At 39.8% G+C, this 13506-nt stretch overlaps 2 protein-coding genes across 5 annotated transcripts in view; one reads left to right on the top strand and one right to left on the bottom strand.

The window, feature by feature from the left end:
* PPP2R3C (protein phosphatase 2 regulatory subunit B''gamma) overlaps positions 1-2709 on the top strand; it is a 39857-nt gene extending 37148 nt beyond the window's left edge. For 2 of the 3 annotated variants that reach the window (XM_012468914.3, XM_012468929.3), the window contains exon 13: positions 1062-2709. In XM_012468914.3, the coding sequence (XP_012324337.2) occupies positions 1062-1250 (189 nt within the window). In that variant the 3' untranslated portion in view covers positions 1251-2709. The remainder of the gene's footprint in view (positions 1-1061) is intronic. The other variant, XM_012468921.3, reaches the window with a different exon arrangement.
* A 371-nt stretch (positions 2710-3080) lies between these two features.
* LOC105729434 (signal recognition particle subunit SRP54) overlaps positions 3081-13506 on the bottom strand; it is a 100603-nt gene continuing 90177 nt past the window's right edge. Inside the window, exons 3-5 of one of the 2 annotated variants that reach the window (XM_012468825.2) lie at positions 9775-9841; positions 8311-8408; positions 3081-5681 (exon numbers count right to left, since the gene is read on the bottom strand). In XM_012468825.2, coding sequence (XP_012324248.2) covers positions 5475-5681; positions 8311-8408; positions 9775-9841 — 372 coding nt within the window. In that variant the 3' untranslated portion in view covers positions 3081-5474. The remainder of the gene's footprint in view (positions 5682-8310; positions 8409-9774; positions 9842-13506) is intronic. The other variant, XM_064365788.1, reaches the window with a different exon arrangement.

The following is a 13506-nucleotide window of genomic DNA, read 5'->3' as shown; positions in this document are numbered from 1 at the left end:
ACTAAACAGGGTTTCACCACGTTGGTCAGGCTGGTCTCGAACTCCTGACCTTGTGATCTGCCTGCCTCGGCCTCCCAAAGTGCTGGAATTATAGCCATGAGCCACTGCACCCAGCCCTTAAATGTTAAATTAAGCTGAATTGTTAGCTAAAAAAATTAAACCAAACCCTTGTTAGTCAGGTGTGGTAGTACGTGCCTGTAATCCCAGCTACTCAGGAGGCTGAGGCAGAAGAATGGCTTGAACCTGGGAGGTGAAGTTTGTGACAAGCCAAGATCACGCCACTGCACTCCAGTCTGGGCAATAGAGTGGCACTCCATCTCAGGAAAAAAAAAAAAAAAAAAAAAAAAAAACTATAGACAAAACCTTGTTTGACCACCAGTTAGAAGGCAACAGAAAAATATGTAAGAAATTAGTTAACATGCAGTCCCAGCACACTGCATTAGATAGTTCTGCCACTAATTACCTATGTAGCTAGATTCGATTAGATGCTGAGCCTTGATTTCTTCATCTATAAAACAAAGGATGATTATCACATACTTAAGGAGCTACCCAATAAAATTTTGTGATTGTAGGTAGAGAAAAGGAAATTGCCTCTCTCTTAAATGGAAAAGAATAAAAGTAGAACAGGCCGGGCGTGGTGGCTCACGCCTGTAATTCCAGCACTTTAGGAGGCTGAGGCGGGCGGATCACAAGGTCAGGAGGTTGAGACCATCCTGGCTAACATGGTAAAACCCCGTCACTACTAAAAATACAAAAATTAGCCAGTTGTGGTGGCTCGTGCCTGTAGTCTCCGCTACTTGGGAAGCTGAGGCAGGAGAATCCCCTGAACCTGGGAGGCGGAGGTTGCAGTGAGCTGAGATCGTGCCACTGCACTCTAGCATGGGCGACAGACTCTGTCTCAAAAAAAAAAAAAAAAAAAGTGAACAAAAAATTTACATAAGCCCAAGGGGCAGCCCTCAAGTTTATTCCTCTGTACTTCAGTGGATGCAAACAGCCCACAACACCGTGTGTAACAGAAATTAAGTGGATTACATTTCATTGTATTTTTTTGTCTCTTGCAGGATGAAATCTTTGACATGGTAAAACCAAAGGATCCTCTGAAAATCTCTCTTCAGGATTTAATCAGCAGTAATCAAGGAGACACAGTTACCACCATTCTAATTGATTTGAATGGCTTCTGGACTTATGAGAACAGAGAAGCTCTTGTTGCAAATGACAGTGAAAACTCTGCAGACCTTGATGATACATGATCTCTGAAAGACTAGACTGTCTTCAGTAAGAGATACTTGAATGCTGCATGTAAAACCTTTAAAGCAAAATCCTTAGAAATGGTCAAAATAAAACACTTATATATGCCTAGAGAACACAGCAAATGTTTGGGTTGCTGGAATTTTGGTTGCAATAGTTTAGAAGCAATAGGACCACATATTGCTTGTTAGGAGAGGGGGTAAGTTCTGGTTCCTTTTAGCTCAAAGGATTTGCTGTAGGTAGATGATATTCAGTTTAAATCTGTATAATCTTCATAGATGAAGTTTCCATGGAATTTTTCTGACAGTCATTCAGAATGTGAATATTTGAATGACAGTGCATGTATATATATATATATACATACACACACACACACACATATATATATAATCTCAAAGATTACAGACTTTCTCATTCATTCCAGTAGAGCCATTTCATTTCTGAGTTAGGATTAGGACTTTTTTTTTTTTTTTTTTTTGAGAGGGTTTAAGCGATTCTCCTGCCTCAGCCTCCTGAGTAGCTGGGATTATAGGTGCCCGCCACCATGTCTGGCTAAGTTTCGTATTTTAATAGAGACAAAGTTTCACCATGTTGGCCAGGCTGGTCTCAAACTCCTGACCTCAAGTGATCCGCCCACATCCCAAAGTGCTGGGATTACAGGCATGAGCCACCACACCCAGTCTTTTTGGTTTTTTCGGTTTTATTTTTGAGACAGTCTCCCTCTGTTGCCCAGGCTGGAATGCAGTGGCACGATCTCTACTCACTGCAACCTCCACCTCCCATTTCCAACTGATTCTATTGCCTCAGCCTCCTGAGTAGCTGGGACGTGAGGCGTGCACTACCATGCCCAGCTAAGTTTTGTATTTTTAGTAGAGGTGGGGTTTCGCCATGTTGGCCAGGCTGGTCTCAAACTCCTGACCTCAGGTGATCCACCCACCTCGGCCTCCCAAAGTGCTGGGATTATAGGCATGAGCCACTGCGCCCGGCCTTGTTCTTTAATAGGATGTTTTAATAAAATGTATTCAAACTAATATTTTACTTTCATGAAAATCATTGGTATAAAAAATTTGTCTAGTTTTATTAACCAATACCAGAGTTACATTTTACAAAACTTAATTCCAAGACTGGGCAACATGGCAAAACCAAGTCTCTACAAGAAATAAACAACATTAGTTGGGCATGGTAATGTGAGCCTGTAGTCCCAGATCCTTGGGAGGTTGAGCGGGGAGGACTGCTTAAACCCAGGAAGTTGAGGCTGGAGTGAGCTATGATTGTACCATTGCACTCCAGCTTGGATGACAGAGTAAGACCCTGTCTCAAACCAAAAAACAAACTTCATTTTAAGAATTTTTGTTAAAGAATTTATGTTAATTCAGGGTAAAGACTTCAGTTATACATTACATTTCATTTTTATGAGATGCTAAAAGATTAGAAGAAGGTAAACTATTGTGAACTATAATCCAGACGGAACTGGATTTTTTTTTTTTTTTTTTTGAGAGTCTTGCTCTGTTGCCAAGGCTGGAGTGCAATGGCATAATCTCGGCTCACTCCAACCTCTGCCTCCCAGGCTCAAGCAATTCTCCTGCCTCAGCCTCCCAAGCAGCTGGGATTACAGGCACCTGCACCATGCCTGGCTAAAATTTTTGTATTTTTAGCAAAGATGGGGGGGTTTCACCATGTTGGCCAGGCTGGTCTTCAACTCCTGACCTCATGATCCACCCACCTCAGCCTCCCAAAGTGCTGGAACTACAGGCATGAGCCACCACACCTGGCCGGAACTGGAAGTAGGAAAAAGTGGGTGAAAGAGGCTTAAAATAAGACAAACCATTGAATACATTTATGGGAAATTTTATAGTTTGCATAAACAAAGTATAAACTTAAGGCACAGTGATTAACTGTATTTATAAACATTATAAAGTAGCCACTATTGGACAAGTACCAAAAGTAAAATTCCAGAAACAAAACATAAGTCACTACTTCCTTTTACTACAATCATAACATTTTCTGGGTAAACTCTTTAGATACTAGTACCTCTAGGGAGAGAGGATTCAGATCACTTTTAGACACACCTACCTTCACTTGATAACCAAGTAAATATGTGAGTAAGGTACTATCTCAAATGAAGTGAAAAACTAGAAGGAAAAGGTCAGGTTAGCATGTTTTAGAGCTATTAATAAACTATAACTCATGGGACATTATATAATAAAAAGATTAATCTTTTTGAGATGGAGTTTTGCTCGTCGCCCAGGCTGGAGTGCAATGGCACGATCTCAGCTCACCGCAACCTCTGCCTCCCAGGTTCAAGTGATTCTCCTGTCTCAGCCTCCCTAGTAGCTGGGATTACAGGCATGTGCCACCACGCCCAGCTAATTGGTATTTTTAGTAGAGACAGGGTTTCTCCATGTGGGTCAAGCTGGTCTCAAACTCCCAACCTCAGGTGATCCGCCCACCTCAGCCTCCCAAAGTGCTGGGATTACAGGCGTGAGCCACTACGCCTGGCCAAGATTAATCTTTTAAGCACTAAGTTATAAAGGGTTTATCCCCATGAATAAAAATATTACTATCACTTACTATGAACCACCATTCCATGAAACCATGTAGCGGAACACTCCTAATAAAAAGTTTAATTATCCTTCCTAATTTCAACCTGTAGTTGAATAACTCAGTTCATGTTCATTGACACAGATTTCCATTACAGACCCAAAGAAAGTATTGATGTTACTTTCTTTGGCCCTATATTTTATATAGATATAAGACTGAAAACTTAATGCTGTTTAGAAGGCTATTAACATAACTATTAATTTCTAAAAGCTTTAAGTTTCTGAAAAAGGCTCTTAAGATCAAAATTTATGAAACAATCCACACATTCCTCCTCATCTACATTTAATTATAAATCAATGTTATGCTGATAAAAGGTTCTATACACACATTTAGAAGTACTTTTTTTTTCTCAAGACAGTCTCCCTCTGTTGCCCAGGCTGGAGTGCAATGGCGTGATCTCAACTCACTGCAGCCTCCACCTCCCTGGTTCAAGTGATTCTCGTGCCTCAGTCTCCTGAGCAACTGGGATTACAGATATGCACCACCACGCCTGGCTAATTTTTGTAGAGATGGCATTTCACCACGTTGGCCAGGCTGGTCTCAAACTCCTGACTTCAAGTAATCTGCCCGCCTTGGCCTCTCAAAGTGCTGGATTACAGGCGTGAGCACCGTGCCCAGCCATATTTAGGAATATTTTCAAAATAAGTTTTACAATATATATCTTTATAATAACCAAGTAGGTAGAGGAGTGGCCAACTACATTCAAGTAAACTATCCAGTCTTTACTGTTGTTATTTTTAAATGATGAATGACGGGTAATTTCATTAGGCTATCATTGCACCTCATACAGTATCTATTAGCTCCTGGGATTAAATCTATACCTGTCCCACTATCCCCAACTCCCCCAAACCACTTTTCTGTAAGATTAACGCTGAATGGATAATAAAACCAGGATGCCACATGGATAATCACTAGGTATTACCATTTGAATACAAATAACATTAATAAATCTATTCCATAAGTAGTGGTAGTGTTTTTAACATTATGTTTAAAGCTAGTTATTTGAGTCCGAAAAAGAATACAAGATTAAGTGGCTTGCATTAAAAAATGGAAGCCTATCTTAATATCTGGTGTTATAAATGCAGATTCTTCCATAAAACAGTTTTTCTCAATGAAAGAAAATTCAAAGTGCTTCCATCTTGCTCCTATTATATGGTGAAGCATCCTTAGTGTGAAATTAATAGTTAGATATAAAAATGCACAGCATAACATGAGAAAATCTAGGAGAAAATATCCTCATTTCAATCTGAGAGTGGGGGGTTATCAATTCCAATTAGACTTAATCAGCAACTTACCTTTTTTAAAAAAAAAACAAATGCACAAATGACAGGCTTGATAATTTAACTCTTCTTAACAATTAAGGCTCTAAGATGTCCTTAACTTTTTTAAAAGATCATTTTAAAACCAAAGCGCTAATTCTATGCACAGTAAAAACAGTACAAATATCTGAATTTCAGATCTTGCTTTGGCTAGATAGATCCTAAATATGAAGAAACATTTTCCCTTTCCAGATATTTTAATAATTTAAAATATAAACAATTGTATTAAGTCCCACTGAATAAAGAATGTGAAAGTTTCTGGTATTAAGAAGAAAAAAAAGTTTGAAGCTTGACAGTCATTTCATTTTATGGTGGGACAGAGACTGGATTTTGCTTGCTTTCCATAATTACTTCACTGTCTCCCTCCATTTCAAAATTGAGATTCACAAATGAGCCGGATACCACTGTCTCTGGTTGATCCGTCTGAACAATGGAATCAGTCTGCAGTTTATTCTGTTGGTATTGTCTTTCTGCTTCTTCAGACATTCTGTTTTCTTCTTCTTCTTCTTCTTCCTAAAAAAGAGGAAACATTAAGAATAGTTGAAATATGAATGTATATAGTGCTGTTTCCCCGCTGTCAGCTTTTGTTTTAAAAAAAAAAATGAACATTAGTGACACGTTCAATTCCGTTTGGTCTAATTAAGACATACTATCCCTTCTGCTCTCAAAATGAAATAACTACAGTAAAACATTTTAAGGAAAGTAGTTTTTGTTGTTGTTGTTTTTTTGAGACATAGTCTCTCTGTCACCCAGGCTGGAGTGCAGTGGCTCACTGCAACCTCCACCTCCCAGGCTCAAGCAATTCTCCTGCTTCACCACACCCAGCTACGTTGGCCAGGGTGGTCTCAAACTCCTGACCTCAAGTGATCTGCTGGCCTCGGCCTCCCAAAGTGTTGAAATTACAGGTGTGAACCACTGTACCCGACCTGAAAGTGGTTATTTTTTAAAATAGGGTCCAGCACTGCATCACTCAGGTGAGACCTGAATTAATTTTGACAAGGACTATATTTCTTTCATTTTAAGTCAAAGCTAAATAAAAAGTTAGCTTCAACTGTATCACTTCAATTGTAGGGTGCCAGCCTATTCAATTGAATAGGCTGGTTCATTTACTAAATGATATACAGCATAGTTTTCCCATAAGCACCAATTATACAGATAAGGCAGTACCTACCCCCAAGAAGTTTACAATTTAGTCGGGAAGTTAAGACGTGAAAATCCTATTAAGACAGATGTAGACATTTTGGGTAAATAATTTCTAGTTGCACAACTACTAAATTCATTGAGGTGGCATTTGTATTGGACCCTGCAGAACGAGTAGTCAGCACACAGTGAGTAACCCCAGATTACTCTGGGGTTTGCTTGACAATAGAGTGACCATTCAGGAGGTGAGTGTAATAGTCCAGATGAGGTAATGAGGCTCTTAAGTAAGGCTTACAGTGTTAAGAAATATTTATTTGTTCATAAAACATGTTTGAAACCATACAACAAATGTTAAGTCAGCTAACCTTTCCAGCCTCATGTCCAGCCAGTCCCACATTGTACCTTATGCTCCAGTGACAAGAAACTATTATATTTTTGCCATTTCCTCAACCACACAATGTACCTTCATGCTTCTACATTCTAGCTTTACCTGAATTGGTGCCCTCTAACTGCTTAAAGAATAACAGATTCCAGTATCTGTTGTGCTCACCTATACACACTAGGTGCTGTTCTAAACATTTTATATAATGTATTTAATCTGTAGAGCAGCCCTGGAACATGGATGCTGCAATTCTCCTCATTATAAAGATGAGGAGATTGAAGCTTATAGAGGGGTTAAGCGTTTTGTCCAAGGTTACAAAGTTTTAAGTGGCACAACAGATTTTGAATTCAAGCCCTTTGGTTCTTAAGCCCATGCTCTTAAGCACTAAAGGTTTTTTATTTATTTTATTTTTTTTATTTTTTTGAGAGACGGGGTTTCACCATGTTGGCCAGGCTGGCCTTGAACTCTTGACCACAGGTGATCCACCCACCTCAGCCTCCCAAAATGCTAGGATTACAGGTTTTTTATTAAGACTAAATTCACTTCACTCTCACCTTAAGACCGCACTACTTTTAAACTGTCCTCAAATTTTTGCATATTAACACCTATCACATACACATTTCTCATATTTAAAATTTTTTTTTGAGACAAGAGTCTTTCTCTGTCGCCCAGGCTAGAGTGCAGTGGCATGATCTCAGCTCACTACAACCTCTGCCTCCCAGGTTCAAACGATTCTCCTGCCTCAGCCTCCCAAGTAGCTGGGATTACAGGCACCCACCACCGCGCCCAGCTAATTTTTTGTATTTTTAGTAGAGACGGGGTTTCACCCTCTTGGCCAGGCTGGTCTCGAACTCCTGACCTCATGATCCACCTGCCTCGGCCTCCCAAAGTGCTAGGATTTACAGGAGTGAGCCACCGCACCCAGCCTCTCGTACTTAAATTTTTATGTGTCAAACCCACTCCACTTTTCCTACATCCAGTCCATGCACTCTAAGTATCTTGTTTCTTTATCCTAGAATGATAATCCAAAGAGAGGTGTGTGAAGATTAAATAATGTATGTAAGGCATCTCACATAGCACTAAGACAATGAAATCTAGTATAGTTTTGCACACAGATCATAGGGAACTTCTAGTTCTAAAGAATTCCAAAATGTATGTTATTTAGATAATAAATTAGGCCAGGCATGGTGGCTCACACCTGTAATCCCAGCACTTTGGGAGGCCGAGGCGGGCAGATCACCTCAGGTCAGGAGTTCAAGACCAGCCTGGCTAACATGGTGAAACCCCATTTCTACTAAAAATACAAAACATTAGCTGGGCATGGTGGTGTGTGCCTGTAATCCCAGCTACTCAGGAGGCTGAGGCAGGAGAATCACTTGAACCCAGGGGGCAGATGTTGCAGTAAGCCAAGATCATGCCATTGCACTCCAGCACGGGCAACAAGAGTGAAACTCTGTCTCAAAATAAATAAATAATAAAAGAAATTAATGACTCTAGAATGAAATGCCTAGCACAAGAGAGCTATATGTCGGGCAGTTAGAAAATACATATGCTCACTATGCAACCCATGAAGTCCACGCAAACCAAACTGAATCAAGAAAATGTAAAAAGCAGACATACCTCCTTCTTCATCCGGTAATACTCATCAATGGCATATTGGTACTTTGGGGTGCTGATACCCAAAACAGATGCAATCTTCTCTCCAAGGAAGTCACACACTGAAGATACAAAAGTTAAAAGACAAATAATCCTATAAACACTTCTTGAGCACTTTCTATGTGTAAGACACTGTAGGAATACAAGAGTTACTGTTCCTGCTCTCAAGGAGATTATAAAAACCCAATATATCTCTTCTATATAAATTTTCTGATTTCTTTAAGAAATATTGGTGGCTTCAGAGCTCCCAACAAGTCTTTTCATAGCTGTATCAGAACACTTATCACTAGGAATATCTGTTATATGTCTATTTCTTTAAGAAAAATGTATGCCGGCCGTGGTGTCTCATGCCTATAATCCCAGTACTTTGGGAGGCCAAGACAGGCAAGATCACACGAGGTCAGCAGTTCAAGACCAGCTTGGCCAACATGGTGAAACCTCATCTCTACTGAAAATACAAAAATTAGCTGGGCATGGTGGCAGATGCCTGTAATCCCAGCTACTCATGAGGCTGAGGCAGTATGAGTAGCTTGAAACCAGGAGGCAGAGGTTGAAGTGAGCCGAGATCACACCACTGCACTCCAGCCTTGGTGAAAGAGCAAGACTCTGTCTCAAAAAAGAAAAATGTATACTCAGAAAGATGGGATATTACTGAGCTGGAGGAGGGGAATGGCTTGTAGTGTAACACTCACTGAGTGCCTACCATGTGCCAGGCACTGTGAAAGGTTAGGCAGAGAGTGTTAAAGAACTTACCCAAACTGATAAAGCAGATCCAAAGTTCAAAGCTAGGTCTGAATCTAAAGCTCATGGTCTTTCCATTACACCAACCTGTCTAGCATATAGTGAGTGCTCAGTAAATGTTTGTTGAATCAATTACTATTCACAATTAGCCCTAATAAAAAGCAGAAAGTGATAAAAAGCTATGAGGGAGTTAAAAATGGAAGCAGAAGAAAGCTTTATAATTTAAAACATATTTTAAATTAGCATTAGGTTATAAGTTGATAATTCATTTCCTTCAAATATGACTTAGTCATATCTCAATTTAATAAATATTAATGAAATAGAAATATAAATTATAATACAGGCTTTAGAATAAGCAGTGAGACAGAAATGAGAATTACATCAATTGGAAACCAAATGACAAAGTAGCAAAATAGCTGTTAAAGGGTTTAAGAACTTGAAAATCATATCTAAACTAATAAAGTCATTTTTCATTCCTTAAAAAAAAAAAAAAACATCCTGCAACCTGAAGAATGTTCTAATGTGAATACAAGTTAGGTTACTATCTCCCAATGCTAGCTGCCTCCTGAGGACAGCAATTAACTCCCTCATGTTTCTCCTTCAGTTTGGAAACATCCCATTTAGCCAAGCTCCTGTTGTTGAAGCATATTACAGCAATTAAATAATATTCAAGCAGAAAAGCAATACCTGAGAGGGTTGATGTAGCAGCCCGAAGCATGTAAAACCATAAGTAGGGGCCCCAGGTAAGTTTTGCCTGCAACAATAAATCAGGTTAGCAACATTCATACCTAAATTCATTCCATATATTTGGGCCAGAATGAAGTTGTCAAATACTTGGTAGGCACCGAGAATATTCTATAGGCAGTACTACAAACAGACTGCAATCCAATCAACAATTTAAAATCTTTAGAGTTAAAATTCCGCAAAGATATTTTATATTCACTCATTTAACTACCACCATCTGAAGCCCATAGAAGAACCAAAAAAAGATGCAACTGCTGAAATGGAGTTGGTAATTGCAGTCTGGATTATTTTATGAGTTGATAATCCAGAGCCTTCCATTCCCCTGTCTTCCTGTGTTTTTGTCTCCACTACTTATAAACACAACACCAGAGAGGGTCTTCAGTCAATAGAAAGAAACTTAAGGACACCATCTGACATACTTGTGCTACAGCGGGGAAATTAAGGTTCAGAGAAATTAAGCAGGATACGTAAGGGCACATCAAACGAGCTTTTAATGGTGGGAAAATAACGGACAAATAAGTGGCAAGAATAAGTTTTGTCTGTTTCCTTTAGTCTTAAAAAAAAGGACTACACCATAGAACCCAAAACAAGCTCAGTGCATATTTGGTAAGCCAGGGCCACTGGCAGAATGCAATCCATAATGCACACCTCCATAGTTAACCTTGGTTCTGTAATTCCACATGAATTTTGTGAAGCTTGCCAAACAGATGTTATCTGCCTCTAGATAAAGCTAGTGATAAAGGCATGTTCATTGTACCAAAACTTTTTTTTATCAAAAGAAAACATAGTATAAAGCCTTGAATGAATCAAATGCATTAATAATTGTTTGTGTTTTGTTTTTTTAAGATAGAGTCTTACTCTGTCACCCAGACTAGAGTGCAGTGGCACGATCTCGGGTCACTGCAACCTCTGCCTCCTCCCAGGTTCATGCGATTCTCGTGCCTTAGCCACCCGAGTAGCTGGGATTACAGATCTGCATCAATTCCACTAATTTTTGTATTTTCAGTATAGATGAGGTTTCGCCATGTTAGCCAAGCTGGTCCCAAACTCTGGGCCCCATGTGATTCACCCACCTCAGCCTCCCAAATGCCAGGATTACAGGGGTGAGCCACAGTGCCTGGGCAATAATTGTTTTACTATTGCTTCCAAGGAGGGGAGAAAGAGAAAAACTTGTCCATCATCTTGTTACATATACTAATGATGATAAGGACATTAAAAAGGCAAACACAAGAATATCTGTTAAGACTGAGTGGACGGGTGAAAACAGACATCAACATATAACACGGCAGTGCCATAAAAAGTACATATGCCAATTTCTGTAATACTGTGCCTGAGAAGACAAGCAAGGCAGCTTCATTGTCTCTACTTACTCAAGAATCAATGTCCAAGCAGATTCAACCAAGAAAATCCTATATATTACTGACTCCCTGGATAAAATCCGCTATATATTCTACATTCAGAGCAGAAGGGCCTTTTATGTGGGACAAAGGTTACTTCAGGAGCTCCATTTAAGATGCTCTGATCTTATGGTTTACAGCAAATGGAAACAGTGGCCAAAGTATAAGGAAAGGAACAATTTTGATCACACATAATGTGATAAGGCCAAGAAACTACTTAGAAAAGGACTAGGCATGCTTTGGAGGAAAGCAGACAGTTCAGCAACACAGGTTTAAACTGTGTAAATCAACTTACTCATGTATTTTTTTTTCAATAAATATATTGAAATTGTTTTGAAAATCTGTGACAATTTTTAAAAACTCAGATGAACCTATAGCCTAGAAATATTTTTTAAAAATCAAGAAAAAAAGTCATGAATGTATATGTAAATACTTGTTTATCATTTCTTACCATAAAACATACCTAATTTTTGATTTTATAATAGAGTTACGAAAACTTTTTTACACAAACAGACCATACATGCTGCCATTTGCAGTTAAGAGAAATACACTCAAACATAAGGATACAATGTTAAATCATAACTGCATGAAATTAACTGTAGTACATACTATACTACTATAATTTCTTCACCTGCTGCTATTGCAGTGAGCTCAAGGGTTGCCAGTATCTGGTTAAAATGCCATGTGACACTAATCATCTCTATGTGAGCAGTTCATCTCTCCAGTAAATTGCAAATCACAGTACAACTTGATCTCTTGTGGTTCTTACAGATTTGTTAACATGTTTAATTCAATACTACAAACTAAATAACACCACAAGACTCATACAAAGTGCCACAAGTGATGCTGGAAGTGCTCCCAAGAAGCAGGAAACAGTCATGACATTACAAGAAGAAGTTGAACTGCTTGATATATACCATAGATTGAGGTCTACCTGCCATTTTAAAATAAATGAATCCAGTGTAAGAACCATTGTTAAAAAAAAAAAAAAAGGAAATTTGTGAAGCCGTTCCTGCAGCTATGCAAGTAGGCATGAAAATCTTGCGCTTTTTGCAAAATCTCTTTTTTTTTTTTTGAGATGGAGTCTCGCTCTGTCACCCAGGCTGGAGTGCAATGGCGTGATCTTGGCTCACTGCAACCTCCGCCTGCCAGGTTCAAGTGATTCTCCTGCCTCAGCCTCCCGAGTATCTGGGATTACAGGCGTGCACCACCATGTCCAGCTAATTTTTGTATTTTTAGTAGAGATGGGGTTTCACCATGTTGACCAGGCTGATCTCCAACTCCTGAACTCAAGTGACCCACCCACCTTGGCCTCCCAAAGTGCTGGGATTACAGGCATGAGCCACTGCACTCAGCCAACTTTTTATCTTGTATTGAAAATGCAGCTTTTATGTGGCTGCAGGACCTCTTATAAGAAAGGCATAGCTATAGACTCTAATATGATTCAAGAAAAAGCAAAGTTATGACACCTTAAAACAAAAGAAAGGTAAAGTATCCGTGATGATTAATATTAGGTGTCAACTTGATTGGATTGAAGGATGCCTAGATGGCTGGTAAAGTATTGTTTCTGGGTGTGTCTGCGAAGGTGTTGCCAGAGAAGACTGACAGTTGAGTCGGTGGACTCGGAGAGGAAGACCCACCCTCAATGTGGGTGGACATCATCCAATGGGCTGCCAGTTCAGCTACAACAAAGCATGCAGAAGAAAGTGGGATAAGCCAGCTTGCTGAGTCTTCTGGCTTTCATCTTTCTTCTGTGCTGGGTGCTTTTATCTGTTCTGCCTGTGCTCTTGGATATCAGACTCCAGGTTCTTTGGCCTTTGGACTCTTGGACTTAACGCCAGTGGTTTGCTGGGCAGGGGTAGAGGGGTAGTCTCAGGATCAGCCACAGACTGAAGGCTACACTGTCGGCTTCCCCAGTTTTAAGGCTTTCAGACTTGGACTGAGCCACTAGTGGCTTCTTTCTTCCCCACCTGCAGACAGCCTATTGTGAAACTTTGCCTTGTGATCATGTGAGCCAATTCTAACAAACGCCCTTGCACAGCCTGACCAATATGGTGAAACCCTGTCTCTATGAAAAATATAAAAATTATGCCAGGCATGGTGGCTCACACCTCTAATCCCAGCACTTTGGGAGGTTGAGGCAGGCAGATCACCTGAGGTCAGGAGTTCGAGACCTGCCTGGCCAACATGGCAAAACCCCACCTCTACTAAAAATACAAAAATTAGCAGGGTGTGGTGGTGCATGCCTGTAATCCCAGCTACTCGGAAGGCTGAGGCA

The sequence above is a fragment of the Aotus nancymaae genome, unplaced genomic scaffold, assembly GCF_030222135.1.
Source record: "Aotus nancymaae isolate 86718 unplaced genomic scaffold, 86718_ANA_hifiasm-v0.15.2.pri h1tg000062l, whole genome shotgun sequence".
Classification (NCBI taxonomy): domain Eukaryota; kingdom Metazoa; phylum Chordata; class Mammalia; order Primates; family Aotidae; genus Aotus; species Aotus nancymaae.
Note: the sequence above shows the minus strand (reverse complement) of the source record. Positions and strands in the feature narration are given on the sequence as shown.